Source organism: Triturus cristatus, chromosome 12 (genome assembly GCF_964204655.1).
Source record: "Triturus cristatus chromosome 12, aTriCri1.1, whole genome shotgun sequence".
NCBI lineage: Eukaryota > Metazoa > Chordata > Amphibia > Caudata > Salamandridae > Triturus > Triturus cristatus.
Genome location: NC_140595.1, coordinates 33205019 through 33219777, shown reverse-complemented (window position 1 = coordinate 33219777; position 14759 = coordinate 33205019). Strand labels below are relative to the sequence as shown.

Sequence of the window (14759 nt, the reverse complement as noted above, 5' to 3'; positions counted from 1 at the left end):
CTGGGGGGTCAGGGTGGCCTTAACCTGCCTCCTTGTGCCCTTTTTTCACAAACAGTTCAGGACAGGGGTCAGAATCGACTGGTCCTATCATGGCGGCTGCAAGATTTTGCTCAGAGTTCAGGCCAGCCAATCAGATCACTCAGTACGGTGGTACTGAAATGGAAGGCAGGAGAAAAAGCTCCCTCTGCCAATCAGAACACCTTTTTCGTACAGCGGGACTCCTGCAGTAACAACCGCCCTCACATACCCTACGTTTTCATGGCTTTAACCCTTCATGCCCAGTCCAAACCCCTCTTTAACTGCTAATTCTCTGAAGCGCTTAAATGGATTTACATCAAATCACAAAAACATGTTTTCTGATTACAGTTCGAACTTTATGTAGAACAGAGTGTAATTCTATTAAGCTGCTTTTACTGTACTGAAGAGCAAAGTTTCCTGTGGGAATTAACTTGGAAAATCAATATTTTTATCCCCCTCCATTTTTCGTGGGTCCCCGCCCGACAGGTCGGCAAAAAACCTTTAATGAAGGAGTGGAGGTTACGATGTCTTCTGACCAGAACACATTAAAACACTGTATAAAAGGAGTAAGATGTTAAAGATACTGTGCCAAGTTACTAGATGAAAAGACGTATAAGGCCACAGGGTAATACATTTGGAAATGTGGAAATGCAACCATAACACCGCCTCAGTAATACATAAGATCATGGTACAACACACAGAGGGTGAATAAATGTTCTGTTTTTGGGCCTACCTTCATTGCGCTGCTCACGCAAGGCTCACCACATGCAGGTGCTTGCACGCGCCACGCTTGCTTACTTACTTGGTGGAGGTTAAGGAGTGCCCGAACGGGCACTCGTGGAGACACTCATCCTCACTGCGCTACTCCCTCAAGGCCCACCACACGCAGATAATGGCACGCACCACACTTGCTTACTTGGTGGAGGTCATGGTGTACCCGAACGGGCACTCGTAGAGACACTTGTCCTCACTGCGCTACTCCCTCAAGGCCCGGCACACGCAGATAATGGCACGCACCACACTTGCTTACTTGGTGGAGGTCATGGTGTACCCGAACGGGCACTCGTGGAGACACTCGTCCTCACTGCGCTACTCCCTCAAGGCCCACCACACGCAGATAATGGCATGCGCCACGCTTGCTTACTTACTTGGTGGAGGTCATGGAGTGCCCGAACGGGCACTCAGGAAAGCACTCATCTTCATTGCGCTACTCCCTCAAGGCCCGCCAAACGCAGCTAATGGCACGCACCACGCTTGCTTACTTACTTGGTGGAGTTCATGGTGTACCCGGACGGGCACTCGGGAAGGCACTCGCCCTTGTGGATGACATACTGGTGGCAGTCAGGCTTACGAAGGTTCTTGCACTTGTTGTGAAGGTCCTGGCAGTAGCTGAACGGCACACAGCGCCACCCCTCGAACTTGTAGGTGTTCGGCGGACACTTCTCCATGCACTCGCCATTGTACTGGAAGTGGAGGCAAGCCACGCACTTCTTGGGGTCATTGGGCTCGTAGCAATTCCCCAAACACTGACTGTGGCAACACTGGTTATCCGAGGTGCACCCATGCGATTTGCATTCAGATGGACAGACTGTGAAGGAAGAAGAGAGAGATGTCAGGACATTAACCAGCATCCAATGAAAGATATTCAACACAAAGTAATCCGGTTACACTTTCAAGAGTAATGCTTTCCGAAATGGACCATGCAATGCGCCAGCCACAGGAACTAATATCCGATACAGCGTTGGCCAGGGGAATGGATAGGGCAACTACTTATTTCAACCTCCATGGCTACTGATCAACTAGTCAGGCAAAGATAGGCTACACGGGGTTACCAATACACGCTCACACTCTTCCTGTTCTAGTATGTCAACTCTGCTTGATGTCGCACGTAACCGAGGTGTGTCGCTAGCAGTTGGCAGTCACCAAAAGCTGAGCGATGTAAAACCAGCGCATCAGCAGTGGTCGCTAGAAGGAGCAATGTGTGTGGCTGAACCAGTGCTTAATTGGAGCCAGTGGTTTCTGGGGCTCGGCACCAGCACTTAATTGTCATCACCACACTTATGACACTCTGCCACATGGTGGCGCTGCTCATTTAATTTAGAGATGACATGAACAACAGTTGTTTGTCAATACAATATACATTAATAAAAATACTAACACCTGCCTTCCCAGCCATTCCTTTAGCTTTTGGGTCCTGGAATTATCTGAACTGTCGCATTTGCAGGCGAGAAAGATGGTTAGTAGTTGTTTTGGCAGCGATGACAAGGGCGATGGGAGGTGCAAGCTGCAGTGGCCTCCGGGTCAGAGCCCTGGCACTTAATATTTTCCAAATTAAGCACTGGGCTGAACCAGTCATCATGACCTAAGGTATGAGGGGATGTCACTGGTACTGGCAAAAAGAATGCTACAGAAGTAGAACATTTTCTCCAGGAGCCCATGGACCAGGTCGGGAAGTCATGGACATCCTGCGTTCTCCATACATTGATGGATTAAATACTCAAAAGGGTGAAGATGTCAATAGACCTTAGAACAGATGAAGCGCAAATCAGCCCAACCTTAACTCTGAAGAGCTGTACGGGGCCAGGGAGGCAGTATGGCAGAGCGTGCAAGCCCCATCGCGAATACTGAGGCCGTCTGGTCCGGCATCCAACGCTGACTTTTAGGTCTGGTCTAGAGGCAACTTTAACTGTGTCACCAGCCTCCTGCTTTCCAAAATATTAATAATAAAAATACCTATGTATGTGGAGTCATCATTGGAATTCTGCACAACACTCTTCACCCATTGGCCTGTTGAAGTGTAAATAATACACAATTTACTTCCACCCACCCCAGCCTACAGTGTGGAGCAAAGGGCCATTTCAGTCACTGGCTCTTTTCATTGTGAGTGACAGCATCTTGCACATATGCATGGCCGACTAAAAAGAAGTCCATTAAATATCAGGTTGGTGGGCCAATCTCTCTTTTTATTTCTGTTTTAATTTCATGGTTGTTTTTATTTTTTTAATTATTTACGAAGGGTCACTTTTTGCTTAACCCCCCCCCCCCCTCCCCCAACACACATATGCATGCCCACCTGTGGCTCATGTCTTTTTTTTCCCTTTTCAAGTCGATTGACATGTTATCTATGGAAAATAACTAAAAAACGCAGCAGGCTTCTCAAGGCCAGACCATGTGGCTTTCTTAATTCTTTTTCTTTTTGAGGCTGCTTTAATATATAATTGTTCAAAAAATGCATCACTTTAACGCATTCCGAACCAAAGCTTTGCTCTTTAGGCCACTGTAATCTTTACAGAGTACGGAGCAGGAGATGGGGGCCGTGTACTTTAGTCCATAATTATGTGGCTTATAGCAGTGCTTTAAATGGGCCAGTAATGTCCGATACGGAGTACCGGCACTCCTTTATTTTGAGGGGAGTACCGGCACTTCTCAAGAGCTACGTAATACTTTTAATTGGAGAGTACCGGCACTTCTCAAAAACAGGCAGGTACTCTGCACGGAGTACCGGCACTTCTATTTTCCCATTTCAAGCACCAGCTTATATGGCACCTGTGGCTGTGCTAAGTGTTTGTCTGGAACATGTTAAGTAGCGGACAACAGTTCACGGACGTCACCAAAGGTTGTGACGCAGCATTATCTCCCCACAGACCTCGCGCAGGGAGTTTGAGGCACATCAAAGGATGCTGACGCCGCAGTGCGCATGGAAAGAAAAAGAGGACTTCTCAACATGGCGGAGACTGTGCCCAGTGGGCCTGTTGGTGATCGGGGTACATTTCAATATTGTGCAGCACAACAGCCATCAAATCGTATAAAAAGAAATGCATGAAAATTCTAAATAAAATCAAGTACAACACCCATGAGCAACTTTGTCCTTCACTTTATAATTGTGTTTCTTTTTCCTGTGTAGGGATTCAAAACCAAGCAGATGGTTAAATGTAAACACACTTCTGCCATGCAAGTTCTTCATGTACAGCACCACAAAAATATGCAGGAACCATGTGCAAAGTAGCCCGTGCAGCAACCAGGCCCTTGGCCGAAGGCATCAAGAATGACATTCAGACTGACGTGGAAAGGTAGTGCAGTTTGTTTAAGTTGCAGCTGGGGCGAGGCATTGGACACGGTTGTGTATTGTTAACAATACCAAAAACGCCAAAAACAATTTTTTGTAAGGATTTCCTCAGCTCTACAGATCTTTGATGCGAAAACAGACGCTTCCTACACAGTTATTTTTTACTGGCAGAGCTCATAGAAAACAGTTTCCAATCCCAGATGATGCCCGTTCTACTAATTGTGTTTATTATGTATTGCGGGCCGAAAGGTGGCACTTGTTTCTACATGATGGTGTTTTTTTTTTTTTACAACAGATTTTTATTTGTCATTTGCACAATATACACAGGGCTCTGTACCCCAGAGGCCACTGCAGCATCAAGTTAAGCACATTCTTTGATCTGAAGTATAATCTCGGATCTCCACCCCCCCCCCCCCCCCGAACTCCCCCCCTCAAGTTGCGCTCTTCCCACAGAGAACCGCTCACCCGCCCAAGGCCCAATGAGGGGAATAAGAATGACGGCCTACTCGCTCTAGTAGAGGACCATCTCACTCGAAGCGCACCCACACCCCCAGTGGCCCCACCCCCCCAGATCGCAGACCCAACCACTCTAGCCCTGCCCTAATCCCACTAGGATATCTTCCGTCACCGCTGGGGGCTCCAGCCACAGGCCCCGATAATCCACCCACCGCTTCCAAATTTTATAATGCTTGCGCGGACAGCCCCGGGCCACAAAGATGGGCTGTTCCAGCCCCATACAGAAGTCTAGGCCATTTTTCCAAGCGGCCACCGAGGGAGCCCGCTCATCCTTCCACATCCTGGCAATGTCACGTTTCGCCAATGTAAGGCCCAGCAGCATAAGATGCCGTTTGTAGATATTGCCCCAGATGCCATCCATGACATGTAACAGCGCGAGCTGTGGCGTACGCGGGAGCAACCATCCCAGGACCTCAGACAAACAAGAGAAGACACCCCTCCAAAGGCGATCAAGCGACGAACAATGCCAGACCGTATGTAGGAATGTGCCCTCCGCCCTACCACAACTGAGGCATTCCGGGGAGGCTACCAGGCCCACCCGATACAGTCGCACCCGAGTATAGTATACCCGGTGTAGGTATTTGAATTGGATAAGGCGGAGGCTCATCGCAATGGCCGCTCCCAGAGGGGCGGCCAGGGCCTCCCTCCAATCCTCCTCCTCCAGCGAGCCCACATCCTCCTCCCACACCCTCCGCAGTTTGTCTAGAGTGGGCGCACTGTGGGTGACCAGGGACTGATAGATCCGAGAGATCTTTTTAGTTGCAAGATCGCCCATAAAGACTTTCGCCTCCATTGGGCTAAACTCTGGAATGTCAGCAACACCCTCCAGGCTGGGGGAGAGCGCATGACGGAGCTGGAGGTATCGGTAGAACTGTGTCCGGGGCATGCCAAATTCTTCCTGTAAATCCTGGAACGATTTAAGGGACCCATTCCTCATCATGTCGCCCAGGTTGAATATGCCAATGTCGTCCAATCCGCTAAACCCCTGCAGCGCCGCCAGCTCCGGCAGCCGTCCATTGTGCCACAAAGGGGTTTCCCCCGTCAGCGTGTTCCATCACCCCATTCTCCTTAGGGACTGCCGCCAAATCTGAAAGACCACTCTGGATACCGGCGGCAGCGCATTACATGATGGTGGGTTTTAAGGTGATGTTAGCTATCTGTTCACTCACAGAATGGCCAGTAGAAGGGTACACTACACTCCTCAGAGAACGCCACATTCCTGAGTTCAAGAAAAGAGCAATCTAGCAGTCCTCGGCTCCTACAATATTTGGCCCCTCTGCTGAAACTGTGCCCAACTCCTATTAGCCTTGGGCCAACCCTAAGCCATCCAAAATTTAACACTGGAAAGAAGAGTGTGGGCAGTCGAGGTTCACATGTAGCCCCCACATCCATAAATACATTAGGTTTAGAAAACAGAGAGGGGGCGTTTACAATTGTATTTAACTTAAAAAAAAAAAAACATCAAACGAACGTCATGTTCGCTGCATGTGAAAATATTCAAAAACACAAACAAACATTTCATATCATACTGGGAAAGCAAAGTAATGCATTTAAAGTTGGAAACACGTTAGTTACTTGTTCTAGTAGTTTTGCAGATTTTAATGTTATGGCTTCATTACAACCATAGGTAAGTCTGAAAAGACCCCCTGTGACGTCATCATAAAGCAAATAATCTTTAAAGTTAAATAGGATTGACTAATGCAACATTTGTGTAAAGACTTGCGTTAAACTTGCTAGTCACAGATGTGTACCATCAGTAGGGCATGCTCCGCCTTTCATCCATCCTTCTGAGATAGATGTGAGGTGAGCAAGCAGGTAATATTAACGTGATTTGTGCAGTTCAATAAAGCATAAATACACTTTGGAAGCAAAAGCTAATTAGAGAAAGAAAGAAAAACGTTCGCAGCCTGTGGGCCAACAACCCGTGGCGTTTGTGACCTCCAATCACGCCCCCTGGGGCGCAGCACTTCCTTTCTAAGCCGCTCTAACTTGTGAATGAATACATACGTCCTTCCTGGTAACCCCGAGGGCAGAGCATCTCCGCACAACCACAACGACAGCTTCCGCTTCTGGCGCACTGGTGCAACCCGTGCCTGACCTGGGGACATTGTGTCATCGTGCCACGAGAATAGTATTCATGTTTTTCAGTTTGAAAACACTTCTGGTCTGCACTCGCTTAGGACGTCCGCAACCCAGCCCAAAAACAAAAGGCTCAAGGGCTCCGGGGGGGCCGTGGCCCCTGAAACATCTATTTGTTCTGGAGCCGGGCCCCTCGCCTGGCACGAGACAAACTTCCCAAGCACGAGTTTATCTTTTTTTAATCATTATGTTGGTGGTTTGTAACGCGCTGGTTGTCATTTTACTATAGCATCTAGGCGCTTTTGGCCAAGATTAGGGTCTCCCAATATTCACATGGCCCAGTTAATTTAAGCCCCTCCCACGACACTGACACGACTCCTGAGCCGAAACCCACGCCGCGACGCCGTTTCCAGGCGCATGCGATACGTAGAAAGACACGTTCTGCATTTTTCAAAGTTCAGCTGCTAATAACATTCAGCCTCCCTCCTCCCATCCGGTGGAACGGGTCCAAATTCACATTAAAGCCGCTCTGAGCTTCTGTTTGTCGAGTGAGCTGGCGCCGCGGCAGCAGTAAATATGTTTACATTATAAAGCGCTTTTACAAACGGGTCAGGGCCGCCCTCCCTGCTTGTTGTAAAGTATACACAACACGTAACACAGTGTCCTGTGATCACACAAGCTACTGACTCTGCCCCAGCAGAGCTGAGCTGCCCTTTCAGAGGCAGCGACAGTCCGAAAAGACGTGTTTTCCATCCTGGAAGCCCACACCACGCCCCAGCGAAATCTGGTGGTCCACGGCAGGCCCAGCCAATAAATATTAATTTGGTGCCGAGGGGAAACCGTTGTGTCAGGAGGTGAACCGAGAATCAATTCATGGCAGCAGATTATATAGCAGAGGTGTCCAACACAAGTCGTAGAGGGCAGAGCAATGCCACTTCTTTCAAGATGGCCCCAAGTTTTGTCAATGTTTCCTTTCAGATGCATCGACTGTAAATGGATAATATGTAGACAGCATCACACTGCGCCCTGGACCCGGCCCGGCTGGACCTACGGTGGATACAACTTTTCACGGATCCACCTTCTGCTACCTCGGATACAACACACAGACCGCCCCAGGTTGGTGGGGCCGGGGCTCCTTCCTTCACAAGAGCCCCATCACAGTGGCATCGATTTATGGTTAAGGAAGAACGTGAAAAAAATAATTTATGGTAAAGTAAGCACGCGAGTGCAATGTAATTAAGAACACAGTGCATAGTTTTATAGAGAAAATCATCTTAAAAGACATTTAAAAATAAAACAACTGACAACACCCAGGGTCAAGGGAGAGGGGGTGGGTCAGAAACTTAGCAAATAGGCAGAAACCAGTATGAGGAATGTTAAACTGAAGAAAATCACCGCCAGCAACCCCAAACCCAAGAGGAACTAAACACAGACAGGCCAACCCTCCGACCATCCAACCTTCACACTAACTTTCACCACAACCCTCACTGTCACACGACAGCCACCCAGGCCCACACCATAACCCAGCCTCTGATCCCTAATCCAATCCTACAGATATCCCTAGTGCTAACCCGGACCCTACTTCAACCACCCTGGAACATGACCGTAACCACAAAGGTTAACGTAACCTCGCGCAATCCTAATGAAGCTAACTCGTGGCCAGAACCAAATCTCTACAAGGCTTAAATTATTAACCACAAAAAACACAAAGTGACCCAAAGTTTGCATGGCTGACAGCAAAAATTCTTCATTTGGACTTTTCCCCATTGTGACTGCCCTGACAGCCGCAGACTACGTCTCCAGGGGGCGGCCATACCTCGCTGCATCGTCGCAGGATCGCTCCACTCTCACCGTGGCGCCTCGTCGCCATAGAGCGCCAAGACGTCGCTGGGACTCTTGGGTGCACCAATCAGGAAATCCTCACTATTTATTTACTCTGTGGGGTTTAGCTCTCTAAGGACAGTAAGCCAAAAGAATCCAATTTTTGCAGTTTTAAGGCCGATTTAGCAACCTCACAACACCCCTTCTGTTCTCTGCTCCATACATCAGCATATAGAAGGCGGCTCAGCTGAAGAACTGATGGCCACAAAGCCACAGGCAACCTTTTGCCGTGTGACATTTTGTGTTAGAGAAACATTCCAAAAAATGGCGGCCAAACTGAGGAAATGGTGATCACCCCCCAACACAAGCCACGCCTACACTGTGACCCAGCACTGTTCCGCCACATGGCCGACTGCTGGGCTGACCTATCCAATCACAAGATCAGACGCCATCCTCTGGGCTATGTACTGGCACATCCGCACATAAAGGGTTACTAGGCTGCGGGCTCAGTAGTCACAACATCAGGTGCCATTATCTGCACTGTGCCCAGGCACGGCTGATCATGGCAGGTGACCATGGTGAGGATTCAAATGTCAACATGATCACATGCCAGGCCGAACGCAGCTCAGCGACTGCCGGCAAGCAACAAAGGGTTAGTCGCGAGTACCTGCACCTCATAGCTTGCAGCAAGCATCACCCATCATTTCAATGACTGTATCCACATTTGTATTTCTGTAGGAGGTTACAATACACTCAAGAAGTGCCTTCCTAATTCAAATTACCATCAGTAATGAATCTCTCTACTAATGGACGAACAAATTTAGAATCAAGCATCATGGCCCGTGGGTGGCGCATGTCAACCAGCTGTGGAACATTCAGATGCAAAAGAAATAATTGATGGACGGAATGCTGGACAATGCAAACATTCACCCCCAGTCACAAAGATCTGGGTTTAATCCATCATTCTTTTGCTCACCACACCACCCCAGTTTGGACCCAGCCATATGTTAATCACTCTTGACCCTGTGCCCCATGGGAACAGTCCAGCCCGAACTGCCAAGCCAGGTCCTCCCTGGACCAGAAACAAGCCTCCTGGGACCGGTTTCAGGGCATCACCCCTCATCAGCCAGGCTAGCTTGAGTCAAGTGGTGTAGTGAGCACGGGACCCACGTCTGGGCACACCCTTCCACTTAGGGAGACAAATGCAAAAGAAATACTTGATGGACAGAATGATGGACGATGCAAACATTCATCGCCAGTCACAAAGATCTGGGTTTAATCTATCATTCTTTTGCTCACCACACCACCCAGTTTGGACCCAGCCATATGCAAATCAGTCTTGACCATGTTTTTGCATTTGTCATCCTGGCTGAAGAGGGGTGAATCCCCGAAACCGGTCCTAGGATGCTTGTTTCCAGTCCAGGCTGGACTGTTCCCATGAAGCACAGGGTCAAGACTGATTTGCATATGGCTGGGTTCAAACTGGATTGGCATGGTGAGCAAAAAAATTATGGATTTAGGCCCAAATCTCTGTACTGGGGTGAATGTATGACATTGTTCTGCATTCTGTCCATAAACTGTTGTTTTTGCGTTTGTCGAACATTCAGAGGCAGGGAACAGGTTCTTGTAGACCATATGAATTAAGAAGCTTCTCGGCTCCCTAAGGAGGCCAAACCACAGGAAGAGCCAGACAGCACCCAGCAACCACGCTGGACAAATGTGAGCCCGAGTCATGGAAGTACGCTTGGAGTTGAGCTCAAGAGGAACTCGCCTTGAAGCTCCCACACTAAGCTACTGACCACCGGGAGATCTACCTTCTCAATTCACAACCAACCTCGATTTCTGGATCCCCTCCCCTCCAATGGTTTTTTGAGGACTAACAAGAAATGCCAACTTGTTCCCTACATCTGCAAACGGAGGCATATTTTCACTTTTTGAAGGTAATCGGCACCCCAACCAATGGTAACTGTCCCTGGATTTTTTCCAGCTCCCTTGGAGCGTACCTGGAAAGCGATTCCTCGACAGCACGTCAGATATCAAGCCAAATCGTTCAGGTATTAGGCGGCGACCGCAGCATAATCCCTTTCCCTTTGAAAATCCTTGGCTTCGGGAGACCGCGCACAAAATACCCAATCTCATCTCGCTTTCAGCTCAGTTTTCTGCATGACGCAGCAAGGGATGTTGGCATTTCCGTCACCATGGTAACTGTATTTTTCAGACACCGGTAGAACCACACAAAAGCAAACATGGTTAAAAACAAATCACACCTGCAGAGAGAAATGACTCGGAGAAGAACCCCTGGCCTATGCTCTTCAACCTGAAGACCTATCATTTGTGGCAAGGCCGCGTTCCAGGTGGGAACGCGGCGTGATTTTACACTAGGTCCCACAGTGGGACCATGTGGCTTGGGAGGAGCATCACTGCGGGCCTGTAATGGTCCAGCCCGCCAGGGCGCTCTTGGATCACACGGCATCTGCCTACATTTCAGACCAATTATTGTTAGATGTGCTGTGTTTTGTACAGTGCCATTCAAGCCTTCGGCAAAGTACATAACCACAGTGCCCGCGACGGATGATTCATGCATTAAAAGCATAGGTCACTAAACACGCTTTTTCGAAGGTTGGGGTGAAACAGGCGGTGCTACACGGTTCCATGGTTTTTCATGGTTGGACATCATCTATGGCAGGTTCCATAAGCTAGCCACCATGGTTATTTCACCTGCATACGCCCGTTGGCCTTATCTTCGGAACCTTTGAGAAAGAGAGGAACACAAACTAACATACCATACGACACTACGCTTCTCAAGGGCACTGCCAAATACAAAATTAAACACCACAATAGTAACACAAATGTGGCCACAGAAATTATTTTTGAGCCACCAAAAGAGCGGTAGGGAAGCAACAAACTCCATTTAATTGAATTTAAGTGGAGGTGGGGGAATCGGGACATTCAACGTCAATTAATGATATCTTACTGGGTATCAACAAAGAATTTTACAATTTAAAATGTTAATTATGGGATTACGAAAATATAAAATAGTCATCACAAATAAAAACAGGTAATTAAATGTTAGATTGCCCAGGGACACCTATCAATAGTTGTTAAGAATGTATCCTGAATTTTAAATATATATATATATATCCTTCTGAAAATAATTCATATAAGTAAAAGTTTACTGAATCGTAAAAGAGATTTAAGTGTGTGATGATACAGTGCTTTCCAGATGTAAAACAGCCCCTCATTCAGTCCGACTGGGGTGGAAGGATACAAGCAAACAGCCAATAGAAAGAGGGTAGGTGACACTAAAATGATACTGTGGGCTGGTCCACCATGCAATTGACAATGTCTCACGCCAATGCCTGAAGGTTCCTGAGCCAAAGCAGCCAATGGCTGAAAGAAGCTGAACCAAAGCAGCCAATGCCTGAAGGTTCCTGAGCCAAAGCAGCCAATGGCTGAAAGAAGCTGAACCAAAGCAGCCAATGGCTGAAAGAAGCTGACAAAATCCCTGTAGCGTATGTTTAGAATGTAATATGTTCTCCATGAAGTGGGGCAAGCAGCCCTAAACGTAAGACAAAGGTGTCCAACGTAAATCCTGCAAGGCAGGTTCCATGACAGGTTTTCAGTGAAACCACAGGCTAAGTATACAAGTGCCAATTAGATTTACTACAGATACATTTATTTTATGTGGACATCCTGAAAATGTGGCATGGATACAGCCCTCCTGGACATCGCTTGGCCACACGGTCAAAGCCAACATAAAATGTTTTCTGCCTCTATTCTATGAATCTGAACACGTTTATGAAACAAAACTCTACCACCGTCTGAAATCCTGCAATTATTATAGTGCTAAAAGTGAATTATTCTGCACCAGTGCTATAGCAACTTCGCATTTTGTGATAATGTCGGAATATATTTTTTCTGCACAATAACCATATTAGGACAGAATTGGGACTCAAACAGCAGTTCAGGAAGGCGCCAAGTTGATGGTTTCAACAAGAGAGATGTAAACACACCCCACCTGCAGACACTTCGTGTCTAATTCCCTGCTGCTTTGCGTAGGGTGAGCGGCCATGTTTCAGCAGGAAGTGTGACAGCCCCTCGAGGATGTTCCTGCACGTCACAGGCCGTCACTTCCGCCCCTGGCACTGCACACACCAAGAAAATGCTATTGATTCACTGCGGCAAACCAGGGCTCAGCGCTGTCACAGGAGCCTGACATGTCCAGGGTAAAATTGGATTTGATATCAATCCTTGCATTTAAAATAAAAAAAAATTAGACAGGTTGTTCCACACAGCTGAAGTTTAAAGCTAAAAAAAGCTACAAATATACATTCTTAGTCCCATAACCAACATAAGCATACTGCGATGCTTACTTAATTTGTAAAACAAAATAAGTGCCAGGGCTCTCGTCAGGAGGTCCCTGCAGCTTGCACCACACATTGCCCCTGCCAGCGCTGCCAATGACAGTAGCAACACAAATGTCAACCATCTCGCCCCTACAAATCCGACAATTCGGATTATTTTAGGCCCCCAAAGCTTTAAGAATGGCTTGAGAAGCAGGTAATAGTAATTTTTAATGTATATTGAATTAATAATTTGCCTGTTGTTGTGGTCATCTCTAAATTAGCCAGACAGTGCCACCTTGTGGCAGACTGTCACAAGCACCGGTCTCGACAATTAAGTGGAGGTGCCGTGCACCAAAACCACCAGCACAAATTAAGCATTGGTATACTGGCTACCAATGTTTTTAGAATTTCTGAAATTGGAGGGCGTTTGTACATACCGGATTAATTCAAAAATCAAATTAGATCACAAATGAATACTTTTTTTTAGGGGGAGAGGTGGGGAAAGAGTAAGACCAGAGTTCCCTTGGGCCTCTTTTGCTTTTAAAAACTTCTACATAGGGCCATAAGGGCTTCTGCCCAGTTTTACACCTCAAAGGCTCGAGTGAAAAAGAAGCACTTGATTACTGCACTCATAATGTGTTTTATTTATTTAGTTTTCTGTAACATTTGTATAATGAAGAGAGGTCACTGGTGCGGCGCACTCTAACTTGCCAGTGCAGGACCCAGACAGACCTGCAGGTTTGGTTGGAGTTGCGTGTGGTTGTTGTATGTCCCCTGTGGGCCTGGGGAGGTGGTGCGCTACGTGCACCAATGTTGTACAGGTCTATGTCATTGCACAGAGCATGTGGTTCATGCAGCATGTGTTCTACATCCATGATCAATGAGTCGTAGCATGGTGGGTGTAATGCTCAGTTGTTCTGAGGAAGGTTGTGACGCACAGTCAGGATAGCGAAGTCTTCGGACGACATACTCTGACAGTCATGGTTCTGTACAAGGTAGAGGTTGCATTGTACGGCTTGGTGGGAAGCACACGGCTGTGTCTGAAGGACCACTCAGTGTTTTGCGGGTCAATTTTCCACAACCGTGTGAGTTAAGGATATCCTCGGGACAAATAAAAGGTCCCTCACGAATTATGAAGTGACCACCTAATTCTCCCGAATGATGATAAAATGGGGGTGCGGGGGCACCAGTCCAGAAGAGGGTCACTCAGCAGTGCCCCTCAAGGGTTCCATGGAGGCTGCCACCTCCGTATAGCTGGCTCCAGGGATGCAGGATTCCAATGGACCATCGTCTACTAGGGCTTGTGAGGGCCCGACAAATTCACTACAGCGCCCTAATGTGCTCCAGATCCAGGAGCCCAAAATGGTCCGGCTGCTCCAGTGCATGGGTGACTGTGGGTGGTACGATATTAACACCAAGGTTGGAACAGTCCAAGAATGGAGGGAGGCGACAAGCAGGGATATGTCAGAACTTTGTTTTAATGTGATCTGAGCGAAGCAGCCTAGCTTGATCGAATAGTCTCAAAAGGGTGCAACGAAATGTGATTAGAGCTCCTGTTGCTGGATGTACACCACCACCAGTGATATGTTGCGTCGTTTTTTGCATAGTGCAGCATTCGTCAATTGGCTCTTGGTGCTGTAGTGGGTTTTCAGTGGCAGCTGTCATCGACAAGTGCATGGACTGACCACTGGACAAATCGTGTGGACTTCCTTTACATCGGTCCACTCTCAACCAATCATTGAGAGCGCCCACAAACCTCCTGAACACAAGATCTAAGATATATTAAATATTGACCATTGGCAGAAGACATTTTCTTGCAGATGTTAGTATCTGGAGACATTGTGACGCGAAACACATGGCTATCGATCGACATGACAGAGGAAATGACGGGGGTTGTAAGAGTCTCACACAGT

General features: G+C 47.6%; 1 protein-coding gene across 2 annotated transcripts in view; it reads right to left on the bottom strand.

The window, feature by feature from the left end:
• Nucleotides 1-14759, bottom strand: part of INSR (insulin receptor) — a 334293-nt gene that overhangs the window by 90744 nt on the left and 228790 nt on the right. For both annotated transcript variants that reach the window (XM_085637683.1, XM_085637684.1), the window contains exon 3: nucleotides 1285-1606. In XM_085637683.1, the coding sequence (XP_085493809.1) occupies nucleotides 1285-1606 (322 nt within the window). The remainder of the gene's footprint in view (nucleotides 1-1284; nucleotides 1607-14759) is intronic.